Source organism: Lingula anatina, chromosome 1 (assembly GCF_051362555.1).
Source record: "Lingula anatina isolate TDL-2025a chromosome 1, LinAna3.0, whole genome shotgun sequence".
Classification (NCBI taxonomy): domain Eukaryota; kingdom Metazoa; phylum Brachiopoda; class Lingulata; order Lingulida; family Lingulidae; genus Lingula; species Lingula anatina.
In genome coordinates, this window is record NC_141767.1 from 37574245 (window position 1) to 37597893 (window position 23649).

General features: G+C 35.3%; 3 protein-coding genes across 5 annotated transcripts in view; 2 read left to right on the forward strand and 1 right to left on the reverse strand.

Annotated features, from left to right (window-relative positions):
- The first annotated feature begins 190 nt into the window (after positions 1-190).
- Positions 191-7167, forward strand: LOC106164724 (uncharacterized). 2 transcript variants are annotated; one of them, XM_087002984.1, is made up of 4 exons: positions 191-292; positions 883-2231; positions 2274-3357; positions 3597-7167. In XM_087002984.1, the coding sequence occupies exons 2-4, from the start codon at positions 1136-1138 to the stop codon at positions 5206-5208; spliced, it is 3792 nt and encodes a 1263-aa protein (XP_086859110.1). In that variant the 5' UTR covers positions 191-292; positions 883-1135; the 3' UTR covers positions 5209-7167. The 2 variants fall into 2 exon arrangements, with proteins under 2 accessions (XP_086859110.1, XP_086859109.1); XM_087002983.1 differs by having other exon boundaries at positions 883-3357.
- The window catches only part of LOC106164727 (intraflagellar transport protein 172 homolog), a 26099-nt gene continuing 9374 nt past the window's right edge, over positions 6925-23649 (reverse strand). Inside the window, exons 18-47 of one of the 2 annotated variants that reach the window (XM_013542734.2) lie at positions 23215-23322; positions 22912-22996; positions 22516-22608; positions 21642-21719; positions 20825-20905; positions 20422-20517; positions 17624-17695; positions 17112-17311; positions 16648-16792; positions 16263-16352; positions 15816-15913; positions 15393-15528; positions 14960-15076; positions 14349-14491; positions 13854-14012; positions 13273-13453; positions 12842-12951; positions 12494-12629; positions 12033-12131; positions 11626-11735; positions 11261-11324; positions 10833-10919; positions 10396-10512; positions 9952-10062; positions 9475-9690; positions 9132-9191; positions 8813-8911; positions 8380-8533; positions 7806-7897; positions 6925-7491 (exon numbers count right to left, since the gene is read on the reverse strand). In XM_013542734.2, the coding sequence (XP_013398188.2) occupies positions 7405-7491; positions 7806-7897; positions 8380-8533; positions 8813-8911; positions 9132-9191; positions 9475-9690; positions 9952-10062; positions 10396-10512; positions 10833-10919; positions 11261-11324; positions 11626-11735; positions 12033-12131; positions 12494-12629; positions 12842-12951; positions 13273-13453; positions 13854-14012; positions 14349-14491; positions 14960-15076; positions 15393-15528; positions 15816-15913; positions 16263-16352; positions 16648-16792; positions 17112-17311; positions 17624-17695; positions 20422-20517; positions 20825-20905; positions 21642-21719; positions 22516-22608; positions 22912-22996; positions 23215-23322 (3424 nt within the window). In that variant the 3' untranslated portion in view covers positions 6925-7404. Of the gene's footprint in view, positions 7492-7805; positions 7898-8379; positions 8534-8812; positions 8912-9131; positions 9192-9474; positions 9691-9951; positions 10063-10395; positions 10513-10832; positions 10920-11260; positions 11325-11625; positions 11736-12032; positions 12132-12493; positions 12630-12841; positions 12952-13272; positions 13454-13853; positions 14013-14348; positions 14492-14959; positions 15077-15392; positions 15529-15815; positions 15914-16262; positions 16353-16647; positions 16793-17111; positions 17312-17623; positions 17696-20421; positions 20518-20824; positions 20906-21641; positions 21720-22170; positions 22249-22515; positions 22609-22911; positions 22997-23214; positions 23323-23649 lie in introns of both variants that reach the window. The other variant, XM_087002982.1, reaches the window with a different exon arrangement.
- LOC106164726 (complement C1q tumor necrosis factor-related protein 6) lies at positions 18445-20006 on the forward strand. The gene is made up of 3 exons (XM_013542732.3): positions 18445-18494; positions 18940-19016; positions 19252-20006. The coding sequence occupies exons 2-3, from the start codon at positions 18947-18949 to the stop codon at positions 19704-19706; spliced, it is 525 nt and encodes a 174-aa protein (XP_013398186.2). The 5' UTR covers positions 18445-18494; positions 18940-18946; the 3' UTR covers positions 19707-20006.

The window sequence follows — 23649 nt, forward strand, 5'->3', positions numbered from 1 at the left end:
CTAAAGAGCACCCAATAAAATACAAACCAAAAGCTCAGTTGAGATGCGTTACAGACTCCAACCTAAAATAAATTTAAAGCTACATTTGCGCGAACCATAAAGACAAAAAAGTCTTCCAGTGAACAAAAAAACAACAACGTTTTTTACTTAAGCGAACCATTCAAAACCTCGAATCTTTTATTCAGTTTATCCTAGCTAGAGCCCAAGTTCCCGGATGAAAGTAGATGCTGTTAAAAACAACATTGACCCCGTTCAAAATGCCTTGCAGTGATGCAGTGGTTGTATATGGAAGGTAAGTTATGCATATAAACCATGCATTAAGCCGAGATGACTGACACACTATTTGTGATATATCTGAATTACTGTGGTCATGCCTATTTGTTGCAATTATATCCTGTCTGCAGAAGTTCTAACTTGCAGGTTGCAGCAATGTTCCCTGTTACTCGTTGCATGCTTGCAAGTGAAGCAGTCATAATAGTGTTTTAATGCCGACATTTTGTAATTTTTCGCAAATTTGTGTACACGATTTAATGTATGGCTGTCTTGTAATATGCGACGGACAAAATTCTGATGATGTTTGTTTTGTAAAAATTGCATCACATTTCCACATCATCATACATATTTATGTGACATGAAGCATATGGATTTGCATTTTTTTTTTTACGATATCTCTTATATGTGTTTACATGCAAAATATATGGTTGTAGTTTATTTTCCCTATAAGAAAGGTTGAGTGACGTAGAAATTATTTGAAATGCTTAAACACTATTTCTTGAGCTGACATGACAATAAATAAATGGTCATCAAATCAACATTCATCCATTCTCCATACTGCTTACTGATCTACAATATAGCATTTAATTTCTTTTTTTTTCATGCCAGGTTGTGGTCTCTACCAGATTAGCTTCTTTTGGAACTGCCACTACCAAGTTATGCATAGATTTGGACCCTCATAACAAATTATTAAAACAAGAATTCAAGACTGGTGTTAATCATTTATTCATATATTGACTCCAAAAACTCCTTGGTCTTTAAAGAATGGTGGAAATAAAACTGAATCTCTTGACCAATTTCACAGGCTTCAGGAACTGAATTTCCAGCAGGTGCAAAAAGGAGTAGACATAGGTTAAACAATATGGAAAAGACTGTGAAAGAAGATACACCTAAGGCAGGAGATGAAAAAAAGTGCTTGCAAGAACTTACGTCACATATTGCGGAAGAAACAACGGCCATGTCTCAAAAGTCGGAAATAGTTTCCCAGGTGGGAAAGAACCCTGATTTGGTTATGACGGCAGATGTAATAAAACAGACAGCATCCAACACTGAAAGGTTGACTTTGATAGAGAATACCACCCATAGGTCAGAAAAGCAACCCCCGTCTACAGTCACATCAATTCCAATTAAAGAGGATTTCACTGCTGAACAACATAAGCTTCACAGTGAAGTGACCTCAAATTTCAAAGATGCTGCTCCAGAGTCTGAAGTAGAGAAGACTGTTTCCAAATCAGCAGTTGTAACAGAGAAAAATTCTTCTTGGTCTGAAATGACATCAAGTTTAATAAAGACAGCATCTGATTCACAGAACTTACTCATGACTGAAGCTCCATCACCGGTGATAGAACCTGTTTCTGAATCTGAAAAACTGCCTTCATCTGAACTAATACCTCATTTGAAAAAACAATCTACGCCTCAGTTAAGAAACGAGGTTCTCCCAGAAATGGTGCCAGTTTTAAAAGATCAGTCCAGGGTCAATGCACAGAATGGACCATCAAATGACAATATGCCAGTTTTGGTCTTGGAGAACACTGCCTGTATGCCCAGTAGTCCACCTGTGTTGGTGAAGGACACACTTCCTGAAGATGGTGAAAAAGCTCCATGTGAAATCATGCCTGAATTGGAAAACCAACTTGCACTTCAAGAGATGCAAGCTTGTATGAAAGAGACCACACCCAAGCTGACATATCGGTCTCCATGTCAGGAAACAACTTCTTTGATAAAAGAAAATGCCTCCGAGTCCGAAATGCAAGATGGTTTAAAAGAACTCACAGGTGCTGAGCCCCCAAATCCGCCTCTTTGTGAAAAAATGCCATCTTTGAAAAAGCAGAATGCATTGCAGCATGGGGACAGGGTACTGAAAGAACCAGATAACACTGGGTCAAAAAATGATTCACTCTGTGAGAATGTGCCAGACTTGAGTGAGCACCTGCCAGATGGAAGTGAGCTCACGCCCAGTGTAACTGAGCACATGCCCAGTATAACTGAGCACATGCCAGGTGTAACTGAGCACATCCCAGATTCAAATGCATGCATTGATACCAGCTGTCAGTTACCAAGTGATCTGGCAATGCCAATAAACCAAGATACAGTGCCTTTAGTTACAGAACCTACAATGGTGCAGAATGTGGTATTGCACTTCGTCCCTCCTGATGTCAGAGCTACCCTGGGTAGTGAGAGGCCCGCGTGTCCAGCTGCCTATCTTTACTATCCGCAGGCTGACCAGTCTTACAAAGTTCTGCCCATATCTGAAGTTGTCATTCAGAATGATGAGGACATGGTGCCACCTTGTGTTGAAAATATTGAAATCAAATCTTTTGACACTGATATACAGAAGAATGGGACTCGAAGTTTATCGTCATCAAAAAAGAGGGGAAAACTCAGTACTGATAAAAAAGCATTTGGAATTTTAAAGAAGAAAAAGAATCTCCAAAATTCCATGAAAGCTGAAGTTGGTAAGAAAATTAATTTGCAAGACACCAAAGAACTTAGAGACACAAAAAATTCCAAGAAAGCCTTTTACAAAAGGTGTAAGAATAAGAGCGGGCAAGCCAAAAATAAAATACTAAAGAAGTCGCTGAAAAAGAGTATCATTGAACATAAAAAAAAATTGCATGCAAAAGTTAGAAACGACGCGGATCCTACTTCAGAGTGTAATGCAAAGAAGAGACCCGAGCTTGAATTCTTTGGCAGTGGCAGGGTCAGAAGGTCTACTAAACCTGTTAGTTACACAGAGTATACAGATGACTTTGATGTTGTTGAGGAAATCCCACTGGAAGTAGAGGAAGGGAAGAGGAAGAGGAAAGTTAAAACATGTGACTGTTGTCCTTCAACGAAAAATGAGAAAAACAACGGGGCTGCAAGGATCCCAAGTAAAAGCATGGATAGCAGCCATGCCTCTTTCAGTAAAGCAGATAAAAAGAATGATACCAGGAAAATCAAACAGTTTTCTTGTCCAGGACTTTTGAAACACAAGTGCCCACACTGTCCCTTTACAACCCTCAACAAGTACTACTTGTGGAAGTCCCATGTAATGCGACATGCTGGAGCTTTGTCCTGTTCTTTAGATCAGTGTAATCTTGAGTAAGGCTTTTGTTTCTAGATTATTTAAAAGTTTTTTGATAAGAGGTCATCATAATTTATTTTTGAAATTTACCTTGAAACCTAATATGTACTGTACGGCCAGTAGTAGTATTTTTGCATTCAATTTTGATTTCCTTAAATGCATTTCTGGTGTATTTGCCTTGTACAAATTGGCTCTTTTCCATATAGTACACTGAATGCAAAATTTTATCCACTCTGTAATGTGACTTTACTTCCAGGTCCAAGTTTAACAGGAAGATTGGATATCACAAGATAACTGAAGACCTTAAGACCAAACACAGAAGGCCGAGGGCATTTAGATGTGACATATGCAACAAGGCATTTACTTTTGAGACCAATGTGGTAAGGCACAAAAAGATTGCCCACGTTGAAAAACTGCAGTATCTTGATTGTCCAGTTTGTCACAAACTATTTCTGAATGCTTTAAAACTGGAACATCATATGAGTATAAAACACAAGCAACCCTTTACATTTCCAAGTCTCAGATGCAAGACAAGTTTTACTTTAAAGGATATGTTGCTGAAACACAAGAAATCCACCCATGCAGTCAAAAGATTCAGAGATTCAAAAAATTTCAATGGAAAATTGAAACCTAGTTTATCATTGGATTCGGGATTGGAACCTAGTTTGATGGTAGAGAAACTAAAGGTTAAAGATTTTGTCAAAGGTGAGAGTAATACCTACTGGCTTCACTCTGGAAGTGAGAGAACTGTTACTGTGGATGACTATAACATTCAGCAAATAGGGTGTTGCAATGGGACCAAATATTTTTCTGAAAACAAAACTGAGCAAAAACAGAAAGAAGATTATACAATGACTAATTCCAAAGACAAAATTGCCCCTGAAAAGCCACCCAACAAAATGGTTTTACCAGTGCCAGTTGTAAGACTGGAAAAGCTTTCTCGTTTAAAGATATGTGGGAGTCACTCCATTCATGTCAATAACATGAGTGTTAAAGAAGTTGATTGTAATGCCTCAGATACCATAGATGTAAGTGAATGCACAGACGAACAAAAAGAGAGGAAATTCTTGGGCCACAAATATCCCAAGTATATCTTTTCTCAAACTGGTAAGGTTGAAAAAGACACTGTGGAAAAAACGAAAGTCTACTCCAGAAGGGAAAGAAAACCAAGGCAATTGGAGTCTTACTATGTCAGTGACTTTGTGTATCCTTGGTCTGACAGTAACTCTGAGTGTGAAGAAGACTGGGATTGTGGAAAGGAAAGAACAAAATCAAAGACAGTTCGGAAACGTAAATCCAGAGATATAGAATACTGCATGGGCAGTGAAGACCCAGAATGGGAACCAGCTGAAGGAAACAAAAAAAGACTAAAATCCATGCTCGAATGTGGTGTTAAGCACAAAAAAGACCTATCAAAGTCTCACTGTGGGAAAGTTTCTTCATCCGTTCCAAAGTCGTCCAAGTCAGATGTAATGCAGATTAGAATGAGTGATAATCGAAAAACTTATGTGACCAAAAGAACAGGATTCAAAAAAGTGATGATGATAAAACTTGCACCATCTGCAAAAAATGCCAAAGTTGAAGAAAAAATAACATTAGTAAAGTTCAGCAATAAGGAGAGTGAGTGCAAAAGCCAGAAAGCTGACAAAGTCATAGTTGTTAGTAAGATGAAGGACGATATCAACACAGCTGACCTTTTTGAAGATGAACAGAATAACAATACTGCAGACATTGAGAAAATTGGCAAAACTTTAGAAAACGAGCAGGAGTATTCTCAACTGAAACCTTTAGTTGAAAGGGACAACATATTTGCCACTCTGAGTTCACTACGGGTGCAGTATCAAGAACAGCTGTCTGCTGTCTCATGAATGGCTGCAAATGATACCATCAGACCATAGAAGGCAATAGATAGCAGGGTTACTATAACCCTCTTCAAAAGAAAACAGTAATACACTTGACTTAGTTTTAAAAAAATGTCACTGTGTTGAAAACAAGTAGGAAGATTTAACAGTTGGACCTGTAGTCAAAAAGGGAAATCTGTTTGCCAGTCTTTAGTTTGTTTTAGCTGTGATATCAGGAATTCTGGTCCATTCCAAAGACTGATATGTGAATCTCTTTTTTTATGGTAGAAAAGATTAAGATTTGTTAGGCCAGTCTCTTGAGATCATTGTTCAGATTTTGTTGTTGGTCCTTGTAAAAGTCTTTGGTATTTTTTTAATGGAAAAGTTTCACAAGTTTGTGGAACCTTTTCTGAGGTATCATGGGATAAAGTAGGTTTCAATTTTTTTGTGTGTGTGATCATGTTATTAACGCTGCAAGTTAGATACTTTTCAATTATGATTGTAAAATTGATGCAATGTATGTAATCAAGATGATTGTCATATAGCAGTGATAAGTGAGTTTCATTCTCACTATTGTTGGCTTAAGATTAGCCTGTTGAATGATTTGAATAGTCCCAGACAGATTAACATGTGGGTCTTTAGTATCAACATAGCTGCAATGTACTTGTACTTGTATATTCACTTCAAGATTGCATAATTTGAATAGTACCAGACAGAAAAACGTGGGTGTTCAGCATCAAAATAGCAATGTACTTTTATTTTCACTTCTTCAGTTTAAACAGAGATTCTTATATAACTCCTTTGTCTTCATGAGTTTATTATTTTTATTTGAATTATTTTGTAATGTAGTCAATGGTCAGTAAATGTGTTTATCAGAAGAAAACTGCCTAATTTCTGGTCTCTGTATCTAGTGGGATCTCTTCCTAGATGGGGAAGGGGTATTTTTTAAGTTGCCAGTTGTAGTATGGTTTGCTGTAGTCCTTTTTTTACCCTGCACTTATTTTTAGGACACCTTTACTTTACTTAAGGTGAGACTCCAGAGGGATATGATCCATTGCAATTAACTTACAAGTTCTATCATGTTAACCTGTTAGTCACACTGGAGCAATTTTTTTCTGTAATTTTGTTGAAAGAAAGTGCTTGAAGCATAGCTCCAGGTTTAACACCTCTTACATATATTTTTAAACATCTAATATTTTCCTATGTATATGTGACTGGCAAAATGAATTCGTATGTCGATAAATATCTTGTGGAACAATGTAGAATCAACCATTATATGTTTTATTTGCTTAATCAATCCTCTTACGATAATCCTTCTTTTATCTGTAGTTTATATTTTGGTCATATGAGTTTATATTTTGGTCATATGAAGTGTCCTTGTATATTAATTATTACCTCTTATAATATAAAACTAGTTATCCTGGAATGAATTCAACTGTTAAAACTATTAGTTTGCATTATCAAAACTTATAACCATAATTGCTCCATAATTTGATCAGGCCATTTCTTAATTTCTTCATCAAAACTTTTTAATGAAATATTTCATTACTGAAAAAGATTCAATTCTAACTGCTGAAACTTGAATTTGATTAATGAATTTTTCTGTGTACATTGGTTACAGTTTTGGAAGTTTTTTTTTTTTTTTATTCCTCATAACTTCTTTTTAAAACATGAAATTTTGAGTAAGAAATTATTTCTTGTTCAACAAAACATGCTTATTCAAAGCACAACAACACTCAAGAGTGCCAGTGTATATAGTATTATATTTAATCAGATGCAGACTATTTATTGATTCCAACAAACTAAGATGCAAAGAATTGCAGACAATTTTTTCAAAGTTTACAGGATGGAGATTAGTATACCAAGATGGTAACTAAAAGAATGGACGGCATGCAAGAAATATCTTTATCACAGACAAAAAACATCAAAACAATGTTAAATGATTTGTTATATCTTATATTAATATGAAATAAACTTTAAACTGTTCATCTTTGTTGTTATTGTTCACAGACGGACCCCTTTTATTTCAAAATAACCCATCTGTAAATCGTTCTCTCATATTCAGTGGAAATTCTAAACAGACAAAATTTTTTTCCTTATATATAGCAAAATAGTTATCAAAATTTTTGGCTTCATACTCCCAACATTTTCAAAAGAACATAGTTCAACTGTGAACTTAATTCAGGGCCTGCCTTGTATGCATTTGACACCCTGTGTGTCCTGTTACATGGTAAAACTTGGACTGGGGGCTGCACCACACCATGTGCCAATGAATTTCAGGGTGTCCTGGCACTCCTGGCTGTGAGAAACCTGGATAATTAACAACAAATGGGGAAATTACTTATCAAGTTTAAATGGGAAAAATACCCTTGTTCTATATATCAAGGAACAAAGAGGTCTGCTTCATAACATTACAAAGATTGCTTTTCATGTCTTTTGTAGATATTAGCTGAGATTGTGATTTAGAAAGTGGCAGTGTTTTGAACAAAAAGATAAAATTAATTTTCAATAATACTAACCAACTCTTTGAACATTAAATAAAGGGTCACATGTAAAAATTAGTATAAATAAAGGTATTTCCCAGGCACTTCAACACCCTACTATAACACGGATGCAGTCATTACCTTGGTTGCCATTAAAAACTTATTCCAGTCATCTTTGTTTGCAGCCTTGCCTGGGCGTTTGAATTCCAGTTTGTTCCTGAGGACTGGGTAGCCTGAAAATAATTTATTTTCATGAATTATATGGACATTTTGACCAAAAAGAAGATAAAAAGATAATAGCAGCCATACAAATTGCAGTCCTAAATTACTCTGAACAAAACAAAATCAATATGAAGACTGAATCACTATATTATACTTTTACTTGAAAAAGTTTCTATGAAGCAATTTATCTTTTGAAAAATCTCCATGATGGTTTTTCTTTTAAAATTTGAAGGGCTTCACTACAAGTGTATTCTGCAGATATTTCAACAACTCTATGTGTAACTTCAGACTGTGTCACCTGTTCACCTACTTTATCACTAAGTAAATTACTTGACATACTTTTAAGTATCAAAATCCTGAACATAAACATGCATGTTGTGAAATTACCTACTCTACAGCTGTGTATCCAGGTATTACCTAAATTGCCTATTTTCCATAACAAAGTAGTGCACATAGCTTGAAATGAAGTACTATCTAAAAGGTACTAGGTTACCTGAAATGACACATGGCAGTGAGCGTATCCCTGTGTTAGCTGCCACCAGTGAGGCTTCATACGTGTCCCTCTCGTCTTTTGGCAATACCTGCTCCACCCTCTGGTCCATGGAGACAGCCAAGACCCACTCCTTGACCTCCTCATGCTTATCCTCCTGATATAAACACATAGAACAGCAATAGAGTTAAGTTGAAAATAACAAATTTAATATTATACATTAGAATGAAATTGTGATCGGATAATACACAGCAGAAAACTTTCATCATAACCAGAAAAATGCAAATCATAATTTTGTATCTTCAGTCAATCCACTAAAATTGAATGCAGATTGCTCAAGTTTGCTGTTCAAACAGCAAATCTTATATTTCTCAATATTTCTTAGAGAATAGCACTTTTTGTTTGAATGATTTAAGCTATAATTACAAAAACTCACATTCAAATGTGGTTTCTCAGGCAGTGAAAATTCAAAAGGAATATCTGTATCCTGGAAATCTGTATTATCCAACATATCCAGAGAGCCTTCTTCTATGGCCTGGAAATAAAGTTATACTTTGCTATATTACGAGTTGTGAGACATTGTTTATATTTCTATGAAATATTTAAATTTTTTAAAGCTTTCAATCTGTTCTAAACAGCTGAGGTGTTCACTTTGCTGACTTTATCACATAGGGGCCATCTTTTTGGCCAACTCAGATAATCTGTAATTACACCAGTTTTTAAATAAATGAGATAAACATTGTCTGTATGCTTACCTCAACAATGTCCAGGTATCTGTTCAGCAGCACAAAGGCCATGTTCTCCCAGCCTGCAATCTGCAACAAAAATGAGATAATGAAATCTTCAGATTTTATTATTAAAATATAGAAAGGAGTAGGTTTAATTCATTAATCATCATGGTTCATCATATAATGTTTTATATTTCACTGTAGCTGGCATCACAAATAAAACAACGCATGTTCACAGTTTTTATTTACTGGATATTTATTCATTTTAACTGAATAAATAATAACATTTGTAAAATAAAAAAAGAAAAAGATTGCTGAAAACTTTAACTATTAGCAATCACAGGTTGCCCCACAAGTCTGCCTCACTTACCTTACACATCATCCCAGCCTCATAGAAAGCCTTGTCTGCAGGGATCAGCTCTATGTGTCTCAGTAGTGACACTGACAGTTTGGTGGCCACAGCCTCCAGAGACTTGTGGGACATGGAGGCTGAGCGCGTGGCATAATAATGGGCCACCAGAAGCATGTTTTCAAACTCCTCGTGGGCAGGGGAGTTGGCCTCGGCTGAACGAGTCATGTTCTCACACTGTAAATAAATGAATTCAGTAAGGGGTCAAAGTGGAGACTCTTTTGCATTAGCTGAGTAAGTTGTATATAGCATGATAACTTTTTCCGTTGACGATACAAAAATTATCTTCAAAATTATCTTAATTCACAAATCATCTTGAGTAGTAAAAAAAATCAAGAGTGGCAAATCGCAAAAATCATGTCCATACTCTGCAAACAATACGTTACTGTTATAATAATCTATATAATCCAAATTCAAAAGTCAGCCCTGAACACGTACCAGGTCAAATAACATGTCCCTGAGGTCTGCCCATGTCCTATAAGCCTCTGCCTTATTCAGCCCATGCATGCCAGCTATGTCTGAGAAGATACGCTTGTAGATGTTGAAGTTCTGAAAAAAAAAAAGTTTTAGTTAATACTGCAATAAATATACATGGGATATATAAGTGACAAGGGATATCAAATGTTAATACATATGGCAAGAAAACAATATTATCACTCAATGAAAAATAAATTTGAAGCCTTTTTATGAACTTTAATAATTATGATTTATAAGCAAATAAAAATAATATATAATATAAATTATAAAAATAATATATTTAGTATAAATAACAAAAATCTATAATTATAATGTAAGTCAATATCTGTAAAATGATCCACACATATCTGTACAGCATTCAATTCAACTGACCATAATGTACTGTACATTATGTACTGTACACACCTGTTGACTGGGGGGAGTTCCATACTTCACATATAAATCCAGTGCAGCCTCTGTGTTATTTTCTTTAATCAACTGTGATGCATACATGGCTACATACTTGTGCAGCACTTTGGCATTCTAAAAGTGAGGAAATATACACCAGTAATAATAATATGTGGCAAGTTAGAGAAATGAGCAAATTTCGTGTATACCATTAAAAAAATAGAATGCTGAACCAATGGGCATATTTAAGTGGGTAATCAGCTAAATTAACAGCAAAGTTATAATATCTCTTTAGAAGAAACAAGATAACTGGTATGCTCCTTTATCCTACTTCCCTCTTTTAAATAAAGATAAAGTACACATTCTTTAAAGAAAGTTTAAATAACAATGTAAAAATAAATCCTCACACAATATCAGCTTTAAAAACACAGCCATTGCTGTACTGGTAAACAAACCTGTTTTTCAGCTGTTTCCAAACATTTGTCCCACTGGCCTTTCTCAACATACATGTCCAGGGCCGCCACCACATCAACTCCAGCAAGCTGAAACAAATAAGTAAAACACATGAGAAAGGTTTCTAATTTGCTAATTATCTTTGCTATCAACTTGAAGGTAAAAAAAATACAGGTTTGAAGTAAACATTTTAAGATGAAATTATATTTCTCTCTGGACTTTGTTAAGTGCTACAAGCATGACAAATGTTTCTGTTCTGTAAGCTAAGTACATTCTTAGGCAAAGTTTAAAGCAATAAAGAAGCAAACTTTCTAAAATGAAACCTGGAAGTTTTATTTCTAATGTAATTTTTAGATTAATAGCTGCTTTCACTTCCTGGCTAATACAAGTGATGTGTGAAGAAAGAAAAGTTCAAAAAAGATTTACTCACTGCATCAGCTTTCCCTTGATTTTTCAAATAGTCCTTGTAGCGATCATCCACATATGGTTCATATCTAGGAAAGAAATTCACACAGATTTTTAGTCAATTTCAAAAAGGATGTTTCAATGCACACATTGCAGCTGTTTTTCCAACATGTTAAGATACATATAAGCAATCAGTTCTATAGTAACCTTATTTAAATTAGTTAGAGCAACACAAAATGCATCCTTTTACTTAAAACTATTCTGATGTACATACAGAGCAGTTCTAATTGAAAGTGTTATTTCATACAAGCTACAAATTAATGTCAAACAATTAACATAAAAAGCCATCAAAACAAAGACCTTATCTCTAGGTTCATCAACAGTGCTTACCTTGGTTCCAGTTCTTTGGCCACTTTCTTAGCTTTGTTCCACTCTTCTCCTGCGATGAAGGCATCAATGGCATCTTTGTACATGTCAAGACCCAGATACAGCTCTGCTGCCTGGTAATTATGTTACAAAGACATTTAAAATGAAAATGAAGAGAGTGCTTCTTCATCAAGCAAACACTTTCCTTTGAGTGGAAACAGCAGTTCAATCAATTAACTTGTTCATTTAATTAACTCACCTAGGTTTAATTAACTTAATACAGATGTTCCCCTCAAAAATGCTTATGAACAGCATTTTAAGAAACTATATACCAGAGCACTTTCAACTGTGGTGAGAACCACTTTGATGTGTTTATTTTCTGAGACAAACAACATAATCACAGAAACACCATCTATACATGTTCTACTCACATTAGAGTACTTCTTGGCCTCAACCAGTCTTGGCCCTAGAACTTGCACTACATCCACTGCTTTATCTGCTCCTAAGAACTTCAGTGCCAACTCTCCAGCCTAGATGGGATAATATGTATATCTGTGGATTACTTCAGTACGAAATACATCATTCAGTAATTCTGAATCTAATTCTCTATGTTTTGGCAGAATACATTTTTGAAAAGAAAATATAAATGTATAGGTAGTTTGAATGTTATGCAATGTTGCCAGACTCAGCAGTCAATTTTATTGGTTTATGAATATTCACCAAGTATACAGCTGAGTGAGTGAATGAGTGAAAAACAATGTATGGTGTGTGTGTGTGTGTGCGTGCATGTTTGTGCTATTTTATTATTATTTTTGCAATCATGGTTTTTAACTGTCCTCTCATTGCGGCATCCTCTCACCCACCCACAGACATCACATCAACATTTCAGTACCTTAATCCAACACTTGGTCATCATGTTGGTGTCATTGGTGACCTTGGGTGTGACCTTGACATAGCACTCCACAGCCCTGGTGTACTCTCCTGATGCCTCCCAGTCCTTGGCTTGCTGAATAAGGGTGTCTGCTCCCCTGGAGGTAAAATGAAAAGTCAGTTTTCATACTTCCAAGTTTAAAGTTCAATATCTTTTGTATCAATAAATGAAACAGATTGGTAACAGCACATATAATTACACAATGTTTTTCAAACTTATAAATTTGTTTTCTCTGATTGTGCTAAAATCTGGCAATATCTGGATTTTTCATTCAATAATACAGGCTAAATGTTTAAATGACTTCCTTACTTTGTTGACTTAGTGATCATCTCTTTGTCATATTCATCCTGGAGTTGCTGTAGTTTGTGTGGAATGTACTCTTTGCAGACTCTCAGCGCATCCTGCCACATAGAGGCTTCCTGGAGGAGAGAAACCAACCATAACAACTGTCAAGAATGTCAACTGTACTGAAGATAGGTTTGTAACGGTTCCCCTGGGTTTTGTTAAATAATTTGGGAAGCTAACAACACCAAGTTTAAGGTTCTATTGTTTATAGTTCAAAATTGATAGGCATTTTTTCAACAAATTACAGCTACAATTTTTTGCCAATCTATTCACTTCATTAAAAAGAATCTTGTATCCTTAAAACAATCCTAAAGGTCACCTAAACACATATCACACAGTAATCTTGGCCAAAAAAACAATATTCCACTGAAATGGAAACTGAAATGTTGTCCCACCTTGTAGTACTTGATAGCAAGTTCAGGTCTCTGTGCTCGCAGTAGGAAGGACTCGGCCTTCTGGTACTCCTTCTCTTCAAAGGCAAACCTGGCCTGTCCCACCAGGACATCTGCCACAGAGTCAGGGTCGTGCTCCTCTGCCACACGCTGGGCAGAGTCCCAGTCCTGGTTGTGGACATACCTGGAAGGTAATGGGAGGTAACATTATTTTCACATTTAATAACTCAGTCTTTACTTATTCAAGAAATTATTCATTTTTCTCTTATTTTCTTTCTTATTAATAATAAAATTTTGTTAAAATGATCCACTTTCATCTAATGATAAGAGACACAGGGACAAGCAAGACAACAAACAATGATTTAAAGTAACGAAAAAGTTTAACCTAGTTTGCCTGATTCTGCAAGTTATCTTTTCTCATTGTTCATACTGTTGTCCCTTAAAATTACAATGATTTTTCATTGACAATTAAAAATTACCACTTTTTACACAACCCAAGCATTTCATTATATCTTTTGTACAACAACACCAGCGTATTCAATGTAATTAACAATATCATTGTAAAAACCAAACTGAACCCTTACATGAGCACTGCCTCTTTGGGTTTGGCAGCCTTTATAAACTCAGCCTCAGCCTCCTTGAACTTCCCCTCATCCTCCAGGTACATGGCGTACTTCAGGTGGATGTCTGGCATCTTGTTTTTCATGGATGTCTTGGCCAGGTCAAATGCAAAGTCGAATGCACTGAAGAACAAACAGAAAATGTCCCAGTGAGGTGTGCTATTTATTGAGAATTAGTCAAAGTATGATTTGAGGTTAACCAACTCATTTTCACTTTTCTGTGCAGGTTATATTTTTGTATTGGATATCTGAGCTATATCTCAAGATCCATTCTAATTCCTAAATATCATAGCTATATCATACTGGTTGTATTATTTCTGCAATGTTTTTTTGATCGCCCTATTTAGACAAAATAAAACACATAACACAGAAATACTGGTTCTGAGTACACCATAAAAATACAGGTTGTATTCCAAGCTTATAATTATTTGTGGATTTTGTCCTTATGAGCCCACTCACCAGTTTTCAGCTGCATAATCAATGGCAGCTTCCAGCAGCCCAAACTTAGTGAGCAGTTTGACAGCAGAGTCTCCTCCCAAACTCTTGGCCCACAAGTATGCCACCTGCTTGGCAGGATTGGCACCTCCGTGTGACTTTGCAACCTAGAACATACAAAATATTCTTTAAAAGTGAAGAGATGTTGTGAAAAAAATGATGGTTAACTGGGCCTACTTATTGTTCAAATCTGACAATATGAAAACAGCATAAAGTAGACTCATTTGTTGATGATATGAATAATAAGGGTAATCACCTTTCACTGACAATGTACAAGTCCTGATGCAGAAGTTATGTAGGCAAGTAAACAAGCTGTCATCAGTATTTGCGGAATTAGCACTTTTAATGATCTGTTGCTGAGAATTAATCTACATTAAAAATAAGAGCAGCTTCAACCAAACAAGGCTTAAAGCTGGGTAAAATGAAGAGGCACATATTTAACAGAGCTTTTACACTGAAGAAACTTTACATTAATTGCAGAATTAAAAAATCCATTTCTGTTTTAAATTAATGGTGTTTATTGTGCTACTGAGCTCTTTTTGTCTGGGCCTTTCATTCTAACTTTTAGTTCTTACCCTATAAGCTTCATCCCACATGTCATTGGACCTGTACATGTTCACTGCTCCCTTCCAGTCCTTAGCCTCCAGGAAATGAACCTCAGCCTGTCTCAGGTTGTTCTCTGCATGGAGTTCCTAAATAGAATAACAGTCAGTGTACTTTTTGCTAAGCTCTTAACCCACATTTTTTTAATATATTCAAATTTTCGTTACTATTGCAGTCTGGAGTCAAAATAAAAATATGATTAATTCTTTCTTTTTTTGCTTTTTCAATACAGTGCCAAAGTAATCATATACTATTCTCTGCAGATTTCTGGTACAGTATGTTGTAATATTTACAAATTGCTAGAGTGCAGGCACACAAATTATTCAACTTATAATTTGGGTTATCCTATTTATGCAGGCATACAAATCATTCTACTTAATTCAGATAAATATTGTAAACATTTACCTGTGCTAAATGCAGGTGTGTGTCTTGAAGTAACTCTGGGTGGAACTGTTTGACTAAGCGCACCATGTCATTGTACATCTTCTGTTTTTTATACATTGTAATTGCCATGTCTGGCTCCTCTACTGTTACATACAGTCTGGAAACAAGGGGGAATAATATAATATAATTGAGGAAGTAGTATTATACTCAAACACTTGTTTTATTTCTCAGCAATCCAATACACTCAAAATAGCAGTATTTTTTTTAATCTAAAAATACTGTTAGTTACTTTCATTTCATCAAAAAAAGCATTTTGACAAAAATTCCAGTTAATTCCAGAAGAACTATCCAATTTCTTAGAACAAATGAAATCAAATTAAAATATGATTGAAAAGAATGTTGACAACCAATTTTAGGTTCAGTAACTGTAGAGCTCCATCTCACCTTTCAGCCTCCTTGAACTTGCCCTCTGCTTCCAAACTATTGGCCTGCTTGATGTACAACACTGCAACCTCGTCTTGCTTCATACACTGTGCTGCCAACTGGTGGCAAAAATGATTATTAGATTTTTTTGTTTTTAATAAGGTTTATCTTTTTATTGTTATTTTCTTTTTCTTTTCTCTTCTTTTTTTTTTTTTTTTTTTTTTTTTGGAGGGGGGTTAGGATCGTGTAATAACTTTAATTTATAACCAATTTGAAAGACAACAATTTTGGCTTCAGTGAAACAATGCATTACTGCTTAATATAAAACATTACCACAAAAGAGTTGAAAGTAAAATATATTTTTTCTATGTCCTTTATTATTTTCTTAAGTCTTCTCTACTCTAATTCCCTTCAAGTAGAACCAGATGTGATAACAAGGACATAAGAGTGCCTTCCACATGTCCCTACCCTGTGTGCTTTCTCCCACTTGCCAGCATTGTTGTACATGTCGATGGCTTCCTTGATACAGTCTGCTTCTAAGAAGTACTTCTCAGCAACCTGTAGAGAACACACAGCAAATTATTTATTATTATAATTTGGGGGTATTATGTGACTGAGTAGCAAAATCATCAAACATAAAATGAATACTGTGGATCTCTGTCAAAAACCTTAAATGCTGACATTAGATTAGAGATGGCATCTATATTAAGAATTTAAAGGATCACTACTGAAATAATTGAGACACAGGGCATATTTCAAAGAAACTTTTTTAAAAATAGAGAGAACATTGCACATCTTTCAGTGAATAGCATTCTCCATGCAAGCTGTTCAACCAACCACTTTGAATCCTTACCTCTAATTCTCCCACTGAGGCATAATGCACAGCTATCTTTCTATAGTACTTGGCTGACATCTCAGAGTCCTGGAGTTCTAGGATCTGAGTGGCTTTAGCCCACTGTCTAGAGTTGATGGCTGCCTCAACAGCTTTAAGTGTAGCCCTAAAATTTAAAACCAATACTTAACTTAAACAAGTAGTCAACCTCTATTATTATTGAATATATAAAGTCACACACAAATGTACATATCTGGTACTGTTATATAAACTCTGAAGTTGATGCATATATGTGCTCAGACATACATATATGCATATATATATTAAATATGCATGCACATTTGCTTAAACAATCATGCACATAAAGTTACTAATGTACGGTCACACACACACACACACACACACACACACACACACACACACACACACACACACACACACACACACACACACACACACAAACACACACACGTACACACACTCACCCAGCCTCAATATAATGGTTAATGGCAGCGTCCAGCTGTTTCTGTGCCACCAGGTGGTCCCCCCACTCCTGCTCCAAGTTGACCACCTGCTCTGGGAAGGCATAGCGCGCCAGGTCCACAGCCTGTCTGTACGCCTTGCCCATACGGTAACACTCTGCAGCCTTCTGGTAGCTACGGATCTTCTCAAACAAGTCACCAGCCTGTGGGAGGTGATAGTAAATATAAATATAAACAAGTTTTTGTATTGAACACTGTACTGTGTACACCTGTACCCTCAAGCCCAAGTTATCATCATAATGAATATTACAATTTTTTTTGTAATTTCATGCACACCTTAAGTATTGATATACGAGGAATGTAATAAAAATTGGTACTTTGTGTCCAAATAATTCTTTCGATAAAGTACATACCAGAAGGGATTTGCTCACCATTTGAATAGCATTTATCAATGAAAATATATTTCTGTTCTGACAAAATACTTATACACCTAGCTATCCATACAGTTTGCTCACCCTTTCATAGAACTCTCCCTGGATGAGAGCAGTTGCAATCCTGTTGATCACTTCTGAGTTGGACATCAGTTCCTGGATTAAGAAAAAAAAACTTTATGCTAGATAGATAAACAAACCAGTTGTTAAAATGCATGGTTAAAATAATATACTGAAACTGTTTAAAATGATACTTAACACTGTGCAGATTTTCAGAGACAGGGGAACAAAATGGAATAAAACCCCAGATTTCACATTTATGTGACCATAATTTTTGATGAAATAATGAGGTCACATTTTGTTTGATATTTATGATAAAATCATTCAATAATCTAACCTCCAAATTATTTTATTTCAACCACGTGTAAAGCTTTTACATTGAGATGCTTGATAAATCATAACATCATTCAAGTATCTACTTTCAATGAACTCTTGTGCAAATCAAATATTTTTTTTCACTTCAAAATCTTTACTCTAATTCTTCTCTTTTATAAAAGAGAATTACCAAAAAAGTTGCCTGCATGTGGAACTATTTTGATTGCTTCAACTTTATTTTGGAGATAACAAACATTTGAGGTTACTTTTATAGAGGAAATGATGGAGCAGATGTTTCTTTCAAACATAAAAAATTAATTTACTTGAAGGTCCTGGATTTACAAATAAGGAAGAATAAATGTTACTCTCTTTGAAACAAATCTTACAAGCCACACATTTACTCAAGTGCTTGCCAAATGTAAATAAAGAAAGTGAATTTTAATGATAATTTCCAAACATTTACTCCTAATGGATCAGTTTAAATGAGAGCTCCTCCCAAACACTAGCTATAGTACAATATAAAAGTCATGTTTCCCAACTATTCATCAGTCTTGTTTTTTGGCAATAAGTGGAGATACAGGTAAGCTTTTATTCTATTTTTTACTATCATGAACATTAAGAATAAATTTATAATTGCTTGCAAATGTCTACATGTGAAACTAAGCCTTACAACAATTGAAAAGTTTTAAGAACTAAAATGTAAAAGTAAATAGCATTAAATTGCCTAATTTGTCTAAATTCAAATTAATGTTTTGACACATGAATCAAATGGCTTCTTCAAAATTAGGACAAGCAGCAAACATTACTTGAAAATTTTTGAAAGCAGACATGGGTTGTACTGTGACATAGACGACTGGCAATTCCTCATAAAGGCAAAAAAATTCTGGTAACTAGGCAAAGTTGGGGGAAAAAATGCAACTTTTTCATCCAAACCAATGATGAATGGCACTAAGAAAATAAGATGGATATTTTAAAATGGGGTTTTTAGGATTAAATATCATGGACTCTCCACTTGTCTTTCTCAGACCCACAATGAAGGTAACGGCGCTTTACCTACTGGCTGCCACAGTGGCAATGGTTGTGTTCTGTGTGGAGGGTCAAGGTTGGTATTCCTTAGTTCACATATTTCTGAAAACTGTTATTGTTATTTCATTGTTATTGACATAATTTGAATTTTGAATGTATTGGGAGACTGCTGAAACACAGGGCTTATGAAGAGCCAATACTACACACATTGTAAAAAAAATGCATAATGCATGAACTAAATGTCACAAAACACAATGTTAAAAAAAAAATCGAAAAAAAAATACATGGTAATGTATGCCTTTTATTTTTAGAAGTTAGCAAATGTGCTGTGTCCTACAGACATGTTGCTTTCTCAGCTGGCCGTTCCACCGACCTTCAAGCAACTGGTAAACCAGCAACTATAATCTATGATGCTGTAATCCTGAACGAGGGCCATGCCTATGATGAAGCCACCGGAATATTTACTGCCCCCATGTCTGGGGTATTCGTCTTCCACTTCCACGCCATCAACTACCACACTAAACGTCTGTATTTGTGGCTAGTTCACAATGGAAAGAGAATCAACAGCGGCTACGCACACCCTACCCAGCATTATGCAACTGGCAGTAACAGTGCTGCCCTGCATCTGACAGAGGGGGACAGAGTCTGGATTGAGCTGGAGAATGGATACGGTCTGCACAATCACCCTGGAGAGAACCACTCTACCTTTACTGGTTACCTACTGTACCCTGAGAACAGTGGACTACAGCTGATTGCCACTGGTTAACTGGCTAAATAACTGACCTAACATTTCCTTTATCCACAAGCTACATGAACTTATCGCTTAATCCCATATCAAAAGAATCCAGATCTTGTGATCGTTCAAAAGAGGACTGCATTAATTTTAATTTTTCAGAAATTAATAATATCAATACCATTTTGTGAATAGGTATTTCTTTACTAGTATATCTCTAGTGTATAAGCAGTATTGTTACTGTAACATTGAGAAGTGAGTCATTTGATCAAGGCTCTTTGAAGAAGATTTGAATTGTCACAGCTTATAGATAGAACATAAATTCAGGCTTTTTTTAATCAACAATGAACAAATTCCAAATTTTCAATTCATCCCCAGCTGCAAACAAGTTAGATAACTACCTATTTTTTCCATATCTTTCACCCAAAATACAGCAAATTATAAAACATTACAGGTATACTCCATGGGTTTGAAAATCCTTATAAAACTGTACATACACCTTAAAATAATTTAAACCTGATGCTGATATTTCCATTGTAGCTTACAGAAAATGGTTACTGTTATAATGGCTGTTCTTTCATAAGGTAAAATCAAACCATAAATTTAAACGAAAGGTTGAATCCAAGTGCAAAGAAGGATATATAAATGATTCATGAGTATGAGAAAATTGCTCATTTTCCAGGAAAATCCATTTTGGCAGGTAAATCACAAGGAGTGTACCTTTAAGGTTTTAAATATAGTCCCTTACCTCATTGCTAGTGGCTAGCCTGGCAGCTCTGGCAGGTAGCCCAGCTTTCATGTACAGAGCAATGGCCCCCATGTAGTCCCCCTCACGCTCTTTGACCTGAGTAGACCAGATTGTTACTGAATTAGTTACCCAGGTTAAATTGAAAAACTTATCTTATAGCAAGTCTTATGAGTGCCAAAAAATGAAAGGATATGATCTGAATCTTCCTTGTTACATACATATTCTGAACAAAGTGAAATGCACTGTGTGTCAAAATTGTGTTTGTTCGTTAACAAAGGTTCAATTCCGTCATGAAAACAATTCACAACAAGACTTAACTAATTTTTTCTTTATGATTTAACTGCCTTTAGTTTGAATATTCAAGATAAAATCAAAAGTGAAAGTGAAAGTGAAAGTAACCGACCTCCCCAGCCTTTTCCTCCTGACTGGTGTCCATCAGCCACTGATAATAGGTGCGGCGCAAATTCTCTAACTCTGGGTGAGCCTGAGGGGAAATGATGTTAAAAATGATAAAAAACTTACATATAACTAAAGCTACTTAAGAAATTTCACAAAGGATAAAACATAAAACATGAAAATATATGGAAATAATTTCTTATCCAACTTTATCCAAAGCAATAACATGATATTGACATATTACACTAAATTAATGCACATAATAGTATTTCCAGAAAGCAAAAACTTGCAATTATCAAAATAAATGAAGGCACATGCACAATGTAAATTAGCTACACTTCATGCATGCAACATTCAAGAATATCAAGACACTTTTAAAAACATTTTATAAAAACAAAGCAGTAACACATCTAGCAAGAGACTACCATATCACGCTTTTTTTCACTTAATTCCCCTGGCTACCTCAGTGGTAACCTTGGGAAGTGGCAATAATAATGACCCTTCTCCTCAATATGATCCCTGGCTTTATTCAAACTGGGCCTCTCTATGGTCAAGTATGTTTTGCTGCCCATCTCAACCTTGGCCTGTGGCACCCTAATGACGTCCATCTGCTACTTTAACTCCTGACTAGTTAACTTTGACCATTATAATAATGACCTATTGATGATTATAGGGATTTGGCTGTCATTTACACTAGTAAAAAAAAAAATGAAAATAGGCTGTGGGATCCAGGGGGCCGCTTAGACCAATGATATTTTGTTCTCCCAAAAATTCTGAAAAATCTAATCCCTCTTGTGATCATGCTTTGACATACCCTCCCTTACCTTGGCCTGTGCCACCTCGATGGCCTCGTCCCACTTGTGCATTTCCTGATACATCTCCATGGCCTCATCCAGGTTATTCTGTACAGCAGAGCAAAATAATTGTGAAGACAGGCAACACCATCAGAAAGGATAAGAAATATACACATACAGAAAATAATAAAAGAAGAACACAATGTCTGAAAATCAAGAGAATAAAATTGCCGCATGCCAGAGAGCAAACAATAAAATAAATATTTTTAAAAATTATAATGTTTGCCAGTGTATATCATTACCTCTAGGACAGAACAAGCATTGCCTATTATGTGGTTTTAGGTTTCATATCAGAAGTCATAGCTCAGTCCTAATTGTCATGACTGACAACATTGATGAAAATGAATGTTTTTTTTTTCTTTACAAACTTTAACTACATTAAAACATGACTGAGATACAACTTATTTCACGGAGCACTGTCAAAAACCAAGTCTGTCCTAAAAGTATTTTAACATCTGGCATAGTCTGTAAAAAAGTTGACTGCACATCAAAATGGCACCTTGACTTCTGCCACCTCTACAGCTGACTCATACATGTACATGTCCTGGTACATCTGAATAGCTCCTGACACATCCCGCTAGGAATGGAATTTGTACCAATTCATAACCGAAGAATAAACAATACTTAAACTATCAAATTTGCACCAATTTATATTTGAATAATTCATATATACAGTATACTATTAAAGGGGAATTTGCTCAATGCTCATTAAAAGAATATCAATCCACATATTTAAAAAGACAAAAATTGAAATGCTCAACATATAAAAACATGCCACACAGCAATGACCACTGCCTGACATAAAATCTGTGTTAATATTGATATACTGTACTGTATTCCCTACCTGTTCCAGATAGATACTCTCTGCCTGCTTGAACTGTTTGTCCAATATGGCCATTCTGGCCCTGACTTTGTAATACTGGAACCCATCTCCACCCTAGAGATTAAAGTTCTCATCATATAAAATGCCATTTTATTTTTTATGCCATTATATCTTTTATGTCAACTGTGCACATATTTCCACTAAGCCTGCATCTGTATCACATTATTGACAATACCTCGAAAGGTGACATTACTTTTTGTTTTGCTTTCATCTTCAAACTTCACTAATTTGTAAATTAAAAACAAAACATTACTGTCAGAGACAAGACAAGATTAACCCTTTACAACTCAAATATACAACATTGTCAAGTCTCTGTAAAACTTTGAAGGAAATATGACAGGCAAAGAGTTAACCTACCGTGGTCTTAGCAGCTTCCTCAGCTTGTCTGTTGGTTTCTCGAAGATATCTGGCCTTGGATACATCTCCTAGTGCAGCATAACATCTAAAAGAAATACAGGATATATTTCAATCAAAATCCAACAATTACCAAATCAAATGCCATTTTCATACATCTATGTTGATTAAATTAAAAATACTGTATTAGTTTTTTTAATCATATATCTAGCCAAATGATTTATTAAATATCTTTTTTTCAATCCACATTTTTCATTCAAGAATTTTTTTTTCCAAATATTCTACTTTCTCAAAAAATTACCACACCTTTCAGCTATATGCAACTGCCCTGCCTCAAGGGAAAGTTTGCTCAATGTCTTCCACATGGCTTCTGTTTCTGCAGACATTTCAAGGGACTCCAAGTAGGCAACAGCTCTAAAAGATATTCAACCTTATTTAGGAGATCAGATGATTTGAATTCCAAAAGGAAATGCTTGTAAAAGTTTTAGGTAATGCCTCAAGAGATCCTACATTCTGGGACACGAGTCTTCAGAGGGAGCACAGTATCATTTTGTATGAATCTGCAACTTTCATTTTGCCACACTATTCGAAAATTGACATTTCAGATAATATATAGAGCTAATGTCAAAAATATGTCTCAATTTAGGATTAAAATTTTAAAGTCAAATAATTGGAAAATTTTATCCAAATCAAAATTTTTATATAATGCAATTATATCAATCACTAATTTGGCTAAAAACA